The 15,083-nt window shown below is 45.2% G+C and overlaps 1 protein-coding gene across 1 annotated transcript; it reads left to right on the plus strand.

Annotated features, from left to right (window-relative positions):
* Positions 1–3,423: 3,423 nt before the first annotated feature.
* On the plus strand, positions 3,424–14,876 carry gpatch1 (G patch domain containing 1). Its single transcript, XM_070903285.1, has 20 exons — positions 3,424–3,493; positions 4,636–4,770; positions 5,509–5,594; positions 6,267–6,427; positions 6,622–6,719; positions 6,823–6,881; positions 7,462–7,707; positions 7,790–7,937; positions 8,808–8,887; positions 8,967–9,183; positions 9,359–9,667; positions 10,316–10,494; positions 10,694–10,821; positions 11,345–11,433; positions 12,182–12,387; positions 12,475–12,769; positions 13,139–13,231; positions 14,010–14,125; positions 14,217–14,359; positions 14,716–14,876. Exons 1-20 carry the CDS (start codon positions 3,424–3,426, stop codon positions 14,747–14,749), a joined length of 2,892 nt encoding a protein of 963 aa, XP_070759386.1. The 3' UTR covers positions 14,750–14,876.
* Positions 14,877–15,083: the final 207 nt, after the last annotated feature.

The raw sequence follows: 15,083 nt of genomic DNA on the forward strand, positions 1-15,083 counted from the left end.
TTATACTCTCAGTGATTTTATTCATTTACTGATTTATTTTTTCATCGTGTTTCTTCTGCACTTTGCTCTCCACCCGCACGGGACGTCCGGCACTAATCAAAACGCACCCTGCTGATGTCGTGATGATGTCATCCGCCCAGCCGGAGCTGCACGTCACACTCCTGCTGTGAGCAAACACACTCTGCAAACCAACACACACCCACAGGTGTCATCACATCGTCACGGTGACCTCACAAAACACTTTTTTGGCCTTAACTGAAGAACTGATGATATTTTTTATTTCACAGCTGCTCGGTCACTGAACAGGTGACACTTCTGACTCCAAGGTCACTGTGACCTTTGACCTTGATTTAAAAATGAATTGGGCGACTCCAGATGTGACACACACGTTGACTGTGACGACGTGATGAGTCAGCAGCCTTCCTCGGTCTCGTCCGTCCTGCCTTTCACTTCCTGCCTCATTCTGAATCACGTGACTGTAAACAACGTGTTGGAGCGTCGAGCTAACCGTGACGCTGTGAGCGAGCGAGTGACTTTCACCTGCAGCTCATGCTGTGTAGCTGTACTCTGTAAGAATCCATCTTTACGCAGTAATCCAGTACATGTGTTCCTGTTCAGGCTAAGCAAGGTAGTCCAGACCTCCCTCTCCTCAGCTACGTTTTCCAGCTCCCGGGGGATCCCGAGGCGTTCCCAGGCCAGATGAGATATGTAATCCCTCCAGCGTGTTCTGGGTCTACCCCTGGGTCTCTTACCAGTTAGCCAAAAAGTACACTTTATACCTTTTATTCAGTTCCCTCCAAGTATTCACTACATGTATTATATGAGTCTGGACAGACATGGACATAAACTGAAACTTGACTCCGGGGCAGTAATTCCAGTTTTATTTTGAAAACGGAGTTTGACAGATGTACTTCAGGCTGGGAGGCTAAAACTGCAAAAGTCTCAAAGGATGAATATGACACTAAAATGTCTGTGTAATCAGACCATAGTGCTGGACTTCTTCAGGCCAGGACCACCTTTCCCCCGAGGTTTATCTCCAGGTGAGTCCTGCAGCCACCTCCCTGTAGAGCCGCTGCTGGATCTGTCCCGACTCTGTCCCGGCTATTATGTTCTGGCTGTGTCCCGGCTCTGTCCCGGCTATGTCCCAGCTCTGTCCCAGCTAAGTTCTGGCTCTGTCCCGGCTATGTCCCGGCTCTGTCCCGGCTAAGTTCTGGCTAAGTTCTGGCTCTGTCCCGGCTATGTCCCGGCTAAGTTCTGGCTCTGTTCCGGCTATGTCCCGGCTCTGTCCCAGCTATGTCCCAGCTATGTCCCAGCTCTGTCCCAGCTAAGTTCTGGCTATGTTCTGGTTCTGTCCCGGCTCTGTCCCGGCTCTGTCCCGGCTATGTTCTGGCTCTGTCCCGGCTATGTTCTGGTTCTGTCCCGGCTATGTCCCGGCTATGTCCCGGCTCTGTCCCGGCTAAGTTCTGGCTCTGTCCCGGCTATGTTCTGGTTCTGTCCCGGCTATGTCCCGGCTCTGTCCCGGCTATGTTCTGGCTCTGTCCCGGCTATGTCCCGGCTATGTCCCAGCTCTGTCCCGGCTATGTTCTGGTTCTGTCCCGGCTATATCCCGGCTATGTCCCGGCTCTGTCCCGGCTAAGTTCTGGCTCTGTCCCGGCTCTGTCCCGGCTAAGTTCTGGCTCTGTCCCGGCTCTGTCCCGGCTATGTTCTGGTTCTGTCCCGGCTCTGTCCCGACTATCTTCTGGCTCTTTCCTGTCTTCCCTGACTGTCTACATATTACCCCACCAAACTGACCCTCCGCTCCCCACCCTGTGCTGCGTCCAGCTCTTCCCAGGTTCAGTTAGTTTAAACCCCCTGAAGTTTAGCAGCTCATCGAATTACAAAGAGCAGGGAGGCTCAGTGTCTTCCGTGAAGTCGAGGAGGTCTCAGATTTGGATCTGTACAGAACCTCAGCTTTCTGCTGAGCCAGGCATTTGGTTTGTGTTGAGCAGCATGAGTTTTTATAGATCACTGAGGGGGTTCTGGGTGATTTCAGGCTCAAAGAAAACAAATGACAAACTGTTATGTGCTTTGGATGGACATTCGATAGCCAACACCTCTGCTCCTCTGAGGCTGCATTGGACATTATACAGTTCTTCAAAAAGAAACATTAAATCTATCTATCTATCTATCTACAGTATATTATGTTATATGTATGTACACAGACATGATTTAGTATTGCAGGGTTATTGGGGATTGTTTTTATGTCCTGTTTTTTTTGTAGTTTTGATGTACAGTGCTCTGTAAGCCGAACAGAGGGGAGAAGTTAATGTCCAGGGTGTGATCGCAGTCCTAACTGTCCTGAGCTGGTGCAGGAAGCACATCCTCTGCAAGTTGTCTGAAATCTACAGTCAGTGGCCTCCAAGTTGTTGTGAACTGCACTGCAGACGACACAACAGTCAGGAACTGAACAGATGTGTCCCCTGAGGTGCAGTCGTTGGTGCAGAGCAGCAAATAGCTGCCTGTGGGCCGAATCTGACACTCTACATAAAGAAAATATGGCCCTCTGACAAAAGCTTTCTGTTTAATGGTTTACATCAAAACTTTACATGATTTTTCATAAATCTGCTCATGTAAATAAACATGATCGTGTATCATCTAATAATAATCAATACCCCTACATGAAGAGAGGCTTGCAAACTGAGGCTTCAGTGCATCGTTCTGAGCCAGGACGTTTCAGCACACCACTCCACCACTTTAGTCTGTTTGACTATAACACAAAATTCAGCAGTTTGCTTGTTAATGTACGTTTCTGTATAATTTTCTTTGTGTATTTGTTCTTATATTTCTTGTGTATTCTGTGTTTTTGGCTGCTATGACAATTTAATTTCCCTTTGGGGATTAATAAAGTCATCTGTCTATCTATCTATCTATCTATCTATAAGCGTGCTGATAACTCTAAGCCAACAATAACAACAGCATTTAATTCAGCCAAGTAGTGCAGTGTTTATTGTGTGTGGATAACCAGTCAATTACATCTCATCAGTCTTGTAGTGCAAAAATACATTTACTTATGTGAGTCATTTTTTGCCAAATGATTATTAACATAAGCTGCTGTAACTCTGTTAGAACTTGAGTAGCCTACTAATGGTAAAAATGGTAAAAATCAACAGTTAGTTAAGAAATAGCCTACACAAAAACGTAATATACTGTTTTAAAGAACCATTTAAACACATTTTATGAGCTATTTATTATCAATAGTGTTGATTTAGTAAAACTTGTCTATTGATTGATCATAAAAATCAACACTGAACAATAAAAATGTGACTGTTTCAGCGTCCCGCCACAAGATGTCGCCAGTTCTTCTGCTCTGACTGAAATGACTGAACCTTTCGCCTTCGTCTTCGAACTTTGTTCTCTTGCGCTTACCGTACCTGTAGTAAAAACATGGCGTCCGACAGTGACAGCGACGAGGATTTTGTGACATATGGGACTCCTTTGGAGCCTCTGGAAGAAGGTAGAGTTCATTTTCAAACCCTCTATAATCCGTCCGATTGCACTTTAACACTTTCCGGTGGTTTCCTGTGGCGAGAAAAGAGCCACGACGTTTCCAGCGGCCACTTTAGAAGCTAAGCTAACGGGCAGCTAGCTAACAACAAGCTCTGAGTTAGCCTAGCCCCCTGTTTGTAACCCAGACCTCATTCATTTATCTGTCCTTTTTATATCATCGTGCATACCGGCTGAATGCACAAACTGGATTGTCAGTTAAGATCTTTAACGAATCGTCACTGTCCAATTGTGATTCTCAAACCAGCAAATCATTTCATTCAAACCTCAAGCTTTTTTCCCAATCTGCCTCTTAATGTTATCTTTCCTGTCTCTTTTCTGTAGCAAAGGAAGGTTGTGGATGAAAACGGAGGCTGTAACAAGTGTAAACTAGATAGAGAATATACGTGTCTGTTGTAGTCGATGTAGTTCCGTTTCTCAAGTGTATGTACAATTGAAGATTAGTGTTTAACGATTCGTAAATAATCCTGAGATACAGTTTGTACCGTAACCTTTGTCAGAAAGACAAGGAACAAAATGCAAGATTTTTGTATTGAGTTTGGTCTGCTTGGGGAAATCCTCTATTCTCTATCGTTAATTACTTCGTTTAACCACTTCGTATCCTTAAAGTGTGTTGGTATTTTGATGTATGTAGACAAGAGGAGGAAAGTAAGTACATTTACTCAAACAATCTTTTGAGGTACTTGCACTTTACTCCATTTTGTGACACTTTTCCTCTACGTCAGACGGATATGAATATTGTACTTTTTACTCCACAGCTACGTTTATCTGACAGCTGCTAGATACTGTGCACATTCTTCTTTTGAAAATGAAGTATGAAGAAAATATGATGCACTTATAGTATGACGCGTTCAAGTACTGCTTACAGGTTTACTTCAGTCTGAAAGGGAAGTTCTGTCTTAAGGGCTGTCAGTTTTGATACTGAGCATATTCTGCTGCTGATACTTATACAGTATATTTTTATTCAAATAAATTACTTTTTAGATGTACAATTATTCTGTTTACTGAAGTAAAGGACCTGAATACTCTGTCCGACACTGTAGATATGATGTACTGTGTGTATTAAACACGTGTTCTGTGTGTTTTCTGTAGACGAGCCGCTGAAGAAGCCCGTCCCGCTCCACGAGCAGACGGTGAAGGACGAGAAGGGACGATATCAGAGGTTCCACGGAGCGTTCACTGGAGGCTTTTCAGCCGGTTATTTCAACACTGTCGGCACTAAAGAAGGTCAGTGCTGCTGCATCACAACGCCTGCTCTGACTGTTTGTCCAGGATCTGGATCAGTGGTGATCCAACGCTCAGCTGCCTGCAGAGTTTCTTCTGACAGATCTCCTTCACTCCTACACAGAAAATTTGTCCTCATCAAAAACATTAAATCCCACTAAACTAATTTTCATAGAATTTCTTGGACTAATAAATGAGTTGATTTCAGGACTGTGACTATTTTTGTCATCAATATATAATATCAGAAATAATGACAACTGTCCATGTTGAGTTCACAGAGTCAAAGCTGATGAAGTCTTTGGTCTGACCCACTTTCTAAAAATGTGAACAATCATCATATTGGAGAAGCTCCAACCAGATAATGTTCAGTGATTTTTATCAGAGATTTTACTAAAAACCATCCGTCAGTTATTATATTTAATAACTTGATAATGAATTAATCATTTTATCACTTCTTGTTGCATCTTTGGAGTGGTGACCAATGTTTCATATGATGATGAAAGTAAAATATTTCAAACTTTCTAGAAATCTAGAAACTAGAAACCCGTGGCACAACAACAACCTTAAACTTTGGTTCAGTCTTTTCAGACGAGGGTCGAAGGTCGCGTCGTGTTTTTAACGCCTGTTTTTGTGTGGTGGCTTTAATCTGAAGAGGTCAGCTCGAACCACATTTATCTCCAAACGTGAAAAGTCAGTATATTGACTTCTTATTCTCTGATTGTTGTGCTGTTGTGTCTTTAGGCTGGGCCCCGTCAACCTTTGTGTCGTCACGGCAACAGAAAGGCAACAAACATCATGCCAGACCAGAAGATTTCATGGACGAGGAGGTACCGCTGAGTGTTTTCAGTCAGAACCAAAAACTCTGACAAAACTGCTGAAATTTTTAACTAAAAATCGTTTTAGTTTTGTTTGTAATCATTGAATTTACATGTGAGACTCCAGCACCGAGAGTTACGTTCCAGCTCTATAAAATGAGGGAAAAGTCTATTTTCTAACCATTTTTCAAGGATTGTCTTATTTCCTGAATTTCCAGCTGCCATCTTTGTTTGCGTTCTTCTTCACTGAACAGCAGAGGGAATATCTGTCAGAGGCAGGATGGAAAAGTCTTTTAGGGTTATAGAAATATATATTTTCTCACTCTCATTCTCCAGAATATTTACTGTTAAATAAAATGACATATACTGTGATAGAAGATTTTATCACCCACTGCTATCGCAAGATTAACAAGCTGAGGAGTAATCTCTAATACTTGCTTGTTATTCTTTTAACGCTGCATGGTTTGACCTCTCCAGGTCTAATAAGAAAAGTGAAGCGGCGTCATTACTGCGCTGAGGTGATCACTACGAATTAACTGTAATTTAATTTGTTCGACGGGAGGTCTGAACTATATTTTCTTGTCCATAAAGAATGTTTTAGGTTCGAGTGTTGATGCAGGTTTAGTGGAACTGAGTGTTGCTGTTGTTGTTGTTGTTGTTGTTGTTGTTGTTGTTGTGTGTCAGGACTTCGGCGAGCACGGCATTGCTCCCAGAGAGATCACAACCAGTCAGGAGTTCTCGTCCAGTCGCAGAGACGTGGCCAGAGAGAAGGCGAGAGCCGTCAACGCTCAGGCGGCACTGATCCCCGGAGACACCCTGCTGGAGGAGCTGATCGCACCTGCCAGGTAACAGCCAGCATCCACACTGCTCACTGCGAACCGGGGGGGCCTCCATGTAAAGATGAATCCAGGAACCGGAGCGACTTCATAACTCACTGTTGTGTTTTAATAACAGGAAGTGATGTTGGAAGGTGAGGAAAGTGATTGAGTGGATTTAGTAACGTGAGTCTATTCTGAGGTGCGTTGCTTTTGTCTCTCAGGACGTCCATCGGGGTGGAGCTGCTGAGGAGGATGGGCTGGAAGGAGGGTCAGGGAGTCGGGCCTCGTGTGAAGAGGAAAGCTCACCGACAGCAGACGGGTACATGCGAGGTTTCATATCCAGTTCTCAGAAACGATGATGTGATCCTGTGGATCCGGTGGTTTTACTTTCTCTGATATTCTCTTCTTTCTCCTCCTGATAGATGGAGGGAGCAGAGTTTACGGCTGCGTGCTGCCCCCTGCTGGATCGGAGGACTCAGAGGTGGGTGAGACAACTGATGCCAGTCTGATAGTTTGTCCAGGCAGACAGACAGGACTGAAAACCAGGTCCAGGCTGAGAGGTCCGGCTGCAGAAAGTCACTGAAACACAGTTTGTGCTGCAGCCGTCTGTCAGTTCAGGGTCACCGCATGAAGACACAGATGAAGCTTGAGCTCTGAACAAAGACTTGGGCTGGGATCTAGAGCTGTAACTAATGATCAGTTCATAAATTAGTTAAACGATTAATCACACTTCAAGATTGTGGAATCATTTTCTGTTCTGTGTCACACAAAGAGGCTAATTGTATTAAATTGTGTAAAGTTATAGTTATAGAGAAGTGTCTAAAATGTTTTCACTGCATCATTTTGCTCTCATCTTTAAATGTGGTGATATGTTTTAAGAGAAGCTCAGCCCTTCATTGGTCAAGTCTCAGTCCTCAAATCAAGTCCATCCTGACCGGAGTCTTTGAGTCCGAGCCCAGAATCCTCTTTGTCTCAGAAACCTTTCAAACATTTGAATTAAGACGTGAAACTTCTTCAGAAGAACGTAAACATTCAGGTTACTTCCTCTCTCGGGCCGACAGGACAATGACGACGAAGAATTCGCTCCAGAGAACGTGACCTTTGCCCCGAAGGACGTAACTCCGGTGGACTTCAACCCCAGGCTGGGGGTTCAGGGTCTGGGGTACCGTGGCCTGGACCCGGGCCTGGCGCTGCAGGGCCGAGGAGCACCTGAACACATCAACCTGTTCAAGCCGCAGTCTGAGACGAGGAGTCGACTGTTTGGAGACGCACAGAGAGGCTTGCGGAGAGGAGGCGTGGCTGGACAGGTGGGGGCTCTAAGTCCGGATCATTTTCTAACAGTAAAACAAGTTGTAGCTCTAAATGCTGCTGGTGACCTTTGACCTGCAGGCGTTCGGGGTGGGCGCCCTGGAGGAGGATGATGAAGACGTTTACCACAGAGACTCCATGTCCAGATACGACACGGTGCTGGGAGGAGAGGAGCCTGGAGACGGCCTGTACGGCTGGACGGCTCCACAGCAGTACATCAAAAAGAGAGGTAAAACTTCCTGGAAAGTCCTGGAGAGTTTGTGGATTTCAGGAATATGTAATTCTACATATTTCTATAAAGTATACATGGCCTTGAACGTGCTTAATTCTTTATATAAAAGCACAGAAGAGAATCCAAACCTCTGAGACACGACTCATTAGATGTTTTACAGGTCGGTGTAACTCACCTGGTTATTCAATTAGGAACAATAGTTTAACTAAGTACACAAAACTTAATTATAGGTAGTCCAGGTGTAAACTATCAAGAGTCTTCAGTTGTACTAGCAGCTCTGAGGTTGTGCTTTGGGCTACATACTAACATCAGCATGCTAACATCAGCATGCTAACATCAGCATGCTAACACGTGATCAGAATCAGAGAGCTAACATGCTAATGTTTAGCAGCTATAATGTTCACCATGTTCACCATTAGTTTAGCACGCTAACATGAGCTAACTAGCAGTAAACACAGAGTCCAGCTGAGGCTGATGAACGTCATCAGTTCTGCAGGTATTTGGTCACATGAACATGTTGACCTGATGATGACGCTAGATGAAGAGTCAGAGGATCACCAGAGTTATTACAGTTCATCCTGAGGGGACCATGAAGGTCTGAACCACATCTCATCACAATAGTGGAGGTGTTTCAGTCTGGACCAGAGTGGAGGACGGACTGAGCCGTCCAAACTACATGTCATCACAGCAGACTCTGCGTGGAAACCTGGACTGACTGGAAAATCTGTTGAAGAACTTTAACCAGAGAAGCTGTTTTGTTGCTGATTCAGAACCATGAACCAGGTTTAACTCTGAGCTTTGGTTTTAGTAAAACCTGTAAGAAATGTTGGAAACATTATAATTTATACAATTTTCTCTTGTTCACAGACAAAAGCAAAGATGCGTCGTACCTCGGCAAAATCCTGGAGGGATTCACTCTGGCCCAAAAAACAGCCGAGGAGAAAACAGTGAGCAGCTTAAAACTTCTGCTGATATCTCGCAGAAATAAACTCTGTCACTAATGATGTTCTCTCCGTCTGTCTGCAGATCTTCCCTCCCCCCTCTCTGCCCAGAGACTATCGGCCTGTCCATCGCTTCAGTCCATCCGTCGTCGTTTCGGGTCTTTCCGGGGTCAGTCCCGCACTGGCCGAGGCTCTGAGGACCTCCAGGGGCCACATGGTCAAAGAGGAGCCCCAACAAGGAGGACGCCACCAGCTGGACTCCGGCCAGAGGAGGGCACTGCTGGGAGAAGACACCCTGCAAGGTAGGAAAACCATCAGTTATCTGTTTGGTTTGAAATACGGTTAGGAAGATGTTGAAGTGATGGAAAGTGTAGTTAAGTGGAAATGGACGACATCTATATCTATAAGATATAATCTATCTTTTTATTATTATTATTATTATTATTATCAATATATATTATTCTGAATCCTGATCAGGTCCCAGTTCAGTCATGGAGCTGCTGAAGCCTGAAGACAGAGAGCGACTGCTCAACCTCCGCAACTCCTCTAACGTGCCCTCCACTAAAACCACCAACCTGGACTCCCATGATGCCCTGCAGCCGGTGAGGTCGGCGGCGGGGCCGTCTGCTGCGGGCGGGTCGGCCTCCTGCGGCCTCCAGCAGGAGGCTCTGGCAGCGTGGCGAGGCGTCCAGACTTCCTCACAGACCTTCAGACCGTTTGAGAAGAACCCCAGCAAACAGGCGCGCTACGAGCTGTACCTGAACCGCCTGAGACAGGGAGACAAAGGTAGGAGGCTCCGTCCTACATGTCCCATCATGCACTGCAGGAGCGTCTGCCTGCACTCTGTTCTTCAGCAGACACATTCTTCATGTTTTACAAGCATACTGAATAAGTGTTTGCAGCTCTTTGGATGTGGACTGCCCCCTGCTGGGAAACTGTACGTCCTGAATAGTGAATACGAGAGGACGTCCACATCAAGTTGGTCACATTTCAAAACTTTTCTGAAATGACCTCTGGAGTGCATAAATCTTAAATCTTTTACTTTTCATATTTCTGACAACAGAAACAGAAAAACATCGTTTATGGTGAATTCAGCTGCATTAAACAGTAAACGTGATCACAGAGAGCAGGAGGAGAGTAAGTCTCCGTCCCACTGAGGACCAGACCACTGAGGCTGTGAGAAGAGGACAAAGAAGAAGAGATTTAGAATCATGAGAACTGAAAGCTTTGATCCTTTTGTCTCTCGTTCTCTTCTTACTTACAAACACAACTTGCTATAAAGGTGTTGAGGCCATTTGCCAACAAACAAACACGTTTACATTCATTCACTCGTGAGTTTCAGGCTTCAGAGACGGAAGTAGACCCTCTGTGGCAGGTGGCTTTGACAGAGCTGGACTCGGTGGACATTGACCTTCTCCTCTGTCTGTGTCTCAGACGCCCTGGAGCAGAGCCTGGACCCGGGGGTGACGGAGTGGGAGCGCAGCAGGGAGAGGGAGGAGTTTGTCCGAGCCTCCATCCTGTACAGACCCACCTCCTCCTCGCTCTCCTCTCGCTTCACCAGCGCCAAACAGCAGGAGGACGAGGACAGCGTGGAGGTCAGCCGGGACCAGGAGGTAGGAGGCCGCTGTGTTTGTTGACGCATTTAAAGGGGTAGTCCAGCACTATAATGTAGTTGTTGTGAGAGACGTCACAGAGGACTAAACCTGACGGGTGAACTGCTGTTTCACGTGTTAAATGAGTGACCCTTCAACTCCCAGCAGGAAGTGAACTTTGTCAGTTTGGTTTAAATCTATGTGGTTGTTTGGTTGTCAGGGCGACATGGACGACAAACAGGCGGCCGTCACTATGAAGATGTTCGGGAAACTGACCAGAGAAACGTTCGAGTGGCATCCTGACAAACTGCTCTGCAAGAGGTTCAACGTCCCCCACCCCTACCCCGGGTACAACACACACACACAGACACACACACAGACACACACACAGACACACACACAGACACACACACACACACACACACACACACAGACACACAGACACACAGACAGGCAGGCACACACAGACACACACACACACAGACACACACACACACACACACACAGACACACAGACAGGCAGGCACACACAGACACACACACAGACACACACACACACACACAGACACACACACACACACACACAGACAGACAGGCAGGCACACACAGACACACACACAGACACACACACACACACACACACACACAGGCAGACACACACACACACACAGACAGACACACACACACACACACACAGTTTAGACTGTAGACTTCTTGTGATTAAATCCAAACTATCCTTAAATCAGAAACTAATCCTGACAGGAAGTTTAGTCTAAATTTAACTGAAAACCTCAGATCTGAATCGTTCCTGTTCGGTTCTTTTGGCCGACGGCCGACTTAAACTGAAACGTGACTCTTGTTGGTCCTGCAGGTCCAGTATGGTGGGTCTGCCCAAAGTGAAGAGAGACAAGTTTTCAGTCTTCAACTTCCTGACTGTGACGGAGAGCCGAGAGACACCAGGTAGCTTCGTCCACCTCCAGGGGGCGCTTTCAGCCACATCTTGATTTATACATGACGCTCGCCTCGGTCGGCCCGTACAAAACTTCACTCTGAATCAAATCAAATGCAGTATAGTCTGAAAGTACCACTCGCCCGATCTCTGATACTAAGCAGGGTCGCGCCTGGTTAGTACTTGGGTGGGAGACCACCTGGGAATACCAGGTGCTGTAAGCTTACATCATAAAGAGTCGGTCTAGACCTGCTGTATTTGTAAAGTGTCATGAGATGACTTTTGTTGTGATTTGGCGCGATATAAAAAAATGTAACTGAATTGAATTAAAGTTAGAAAAGTGTCCTGCTTTAAATCAGGAAATAAAGAAGAAGGGGATCTGATTGACTGCCTCACTGACTGAGCATCTGATTGGTTACTCATCATGACTGAAAGCCTATCAGCGCAGACAGGCAAAGAGACCGGAGCTGCTGATGAGAGGAAGAACTATCTGTCATTAAGTTAGACTTAACTTACAGGTTACAGGTGACAACATGTGGAGAGAGCGACAGAGCATGTCTGTTAACATCAGGGTGAACAGCCTGTTAGTCATCACGTTTTACTTTACTATTCAACTCCTTCTTTTTCCTGTTTCATGATTTCATTTAATATCAAAGTGTCAGTTTTCCTGATTTTTCATTTTAACACTGAAGTGTGACATAATTAGTCCTAGCTGGGTGACATTATCCTCTTCCTCCTCCTCCTCCTCCTCCTCCTCAGCTCCTCCAAAGCCTCCAGAGGCTGGGAAGAGGTCTCGGTGGGACGTTTCAGACCTGAAGAAGGAGAAGAAGAAGAATGACCCACTGAGTGAGCTGCTCAGCGCTGCACGAAACCAAACTGAGACCAAACTGGAGCAAACCTCCATAAATGCTTTACCTGCCTCCACCAGCACCAACCATCAGACTCCAGACAGCAGGACGGAGGAGGTGAGTCCAGAAAAGCAGTCCAAACTCTGTTGATGCTCCGGAGAGCAGAAACTAGAAATCTAGAAAGCTTCTGTTCTCTTCATACAGACGAAGCCAGCGGATCAGCAGAGCTCAGACAAGAAGAAAGAAGGGGAGGAGGAAGAGCAGGAGGAAGAGGAGGAGAGCAGGCCTCCCATGGATCTGTTCAAGGCCATCTTCGCAGGCTCCTCTGATGAGAAATCTTCCTCTTCATCAGAGGGAGAGAGCAACGATGAGGAGGATGTGAAGGAGGATGAGGTCAAAGTCGAGCCACAGCCGCTGAACCTCTTCAACATCACCTCCTCCTCCTCCAACATCCCCACCTCCTCCTCCTCCAACATCCCCACCTCCAGCCTGCAGACAGGTAAGAACAGCATACATAACACATATCTGTGTTAGATCATTTAAATGCAAAGTCCACTTACTCCGCAGAGCTTTCAGCCGTGTCCCACAGCCTTCTTCAGTGAGAAGGCTCAAAGTCAAAATTCAAAAGCGTGAAGTTTAAAAGAGTCCGGAGCCTGAAGCAGTAGAAGATGTCAGCACCTCACAAGCTGTGATAATGATGTCAAAAACAAATCTGTGTTCTTCAAATGTAGTTTTTGCATCATTCCCAGTCTATTGTTTCACAAAATTGCCCAAATAAACAACAAAACAAAAGCAGTGGGAATGAGAGGTAGAAGCTGAGTGTGTGATTCAAACTTTTCATGGTGTTTGTCGTCTGTTTCTTTAAAAGCGGCGGTTTTGTCTCAGAACTCGACACGAGAGGAGGAGGAGGAGGAGGAGGAGGAGTTTGGTCCGAAGCTGCCGCCTCCTTCAGCTGCTCTCAGTGAGTCCACAACAGTCAGACAAACAAACACTAAAACCAGCTGAGAGCTGAGACAGTGCACTTCATGGTTACAACCTGCTCTCCTATCAAGAGAGAAAAGTCCCTTTATTAAGACTTTGATAAGAATTAAAACAGGAATATGAATAGAACAATAACTGAACTGTGCAATATAAATAAAGTTTTACTTATCAGAGAAGAATTCACAACTACATGAGTGGGAGTGGATTATCTCCACGTCTATATATATGATATATTTGTAAGGGACAGTTTACATTAATAGACATCAATATGATGTAAACTTTGTCACTCTTTAAATCTGGAACAAAGGATCGTTCTGGTGTATATGTTTCTTCTTGTCATCAAACTTCATGTTCAGACTCAAACCATCAACCTGTCAGTCCGTCTCTCTGTCCTGTCTCACTTCCTGTCTATGGCTCTCAGCTCTCAGCCCATTGGTTCCTACTGAAGACGTCAATCTTTTAAAAACTCCTCACAAATATATAGTTTCATGTTTCAAAAGGCTCAGTCATTCCCTCCAACAGCTCCTGGCTGTAGTTTTTATCAAACTAGCAGCAGGAAATGTGTGGGGCTGAGTCCAGATAAACTACAGTGTGTGTGTGTGTTCATGGTCGGATACATTCAGTGTTGGTTTAACTGCTCGTGGAGTTTGTTGACAAGAAGAGAAATGTAGGAGAAGCTGAACGTTCTCTGTCAGCATGATGTAAATACATGTTAGAGGGCTAAAGGACTAAACTCTGCCTGTTGTTCCACTGTTCAGTCAGAGGAGGCGCTACCTCTGTCTGCTCCCCCCGTGAGGAGGAGAAACCCAGCAAGAGGAGCAAAGAGAAGAAACACAAGAACAAGAAGCAGCACAAACACAAGAAGGAGAAGAAGGTAGAAAGAGAAAAGACAAAACAAAATGGCTCCTTCTCCTGATAGTTTGATTCTTCTCTTCTGACTTCGTGCTCATCTTTATTTCCCGCAGAAGAAGAAACATAAGAAGCACAAACACAAAGGGAAACAGCAGAAGAAGAGTAAGAAGGAGGCGTCAGACAGCAGCTCAGAGGACAGCGATGAGGACCGGGACTGTGAAGATGGACACGTGTCGACAGAGGAGCTGCTGAAAAGGTCAGAGTTCACAGAGACTTTACAAACTCTGTTTTTAAGGGTTCTCTGAAGAATGTGCAGAATTATAGTTCATTATGAATTCAGTCAACTGCAGTCCTCAGTCAGACATCACTCTATCTGTCGGAGACATGTGCGGCAGGAAGAGGAGTTTCAGAACTGTGGAAACCTTTCTGCAAACATTTTTCCACGGAATGCATTCAATTCAGAGGGTCTTCATAAAAAAATAATCATTTATTTTGAATGCTTTTGTAAAAGTGTACTATTTTTCTTATTCAATGTCTGTAGTGCCGTGCGTAAAGCACTTTGATTGTCTTTGTCTGTCTGACTGTCTGTCTCTCTGTGTCCTCTCCTTCCAGACTGAAAAAGGTTCAGTCACATGAGAGCTGGTGAAGAAGCAGGAAGTGTGTCCTCTGTGAGGACGACCAACCTGAAAATAACACGTCCTCTCTACACAAAGTACTCACTGCAACACAGTTCATTTTCTTGATTTAAATAATAAACTGTTCATTAATCTTGATGTAATTTGTTGTTATTGATGCTATTTGCTGATTTGTTGTGTAGTTTTGACTCTTTCAAAGTTGTCTGGAAAATGAAGGAGAATGTAGGGAATGAGAATAGGAGAGGGGAGAGGAGGAAGTAGGAACAGAAAGAATAAGGTTAGGCAGTGAAGGAATTGAGGAGGTAGAGGATTCACACTCCACAGACTACATTAAAACTTCTGCAT

Source organism: Enoplosus armatus, chromosome 1, assembly GCF_043641665.1.
Source record: "Enoplosus armatus isolate fEnoArm2 chromosome 1, fEnoArm2.hap1, whole genome shotgun sequence".
NCBI lineage: Eukaryota > Metazoa > Chordata > Actinopteri > Centrarchiformes > Enoplosidae > Enoplosus > Enoplosus armatus.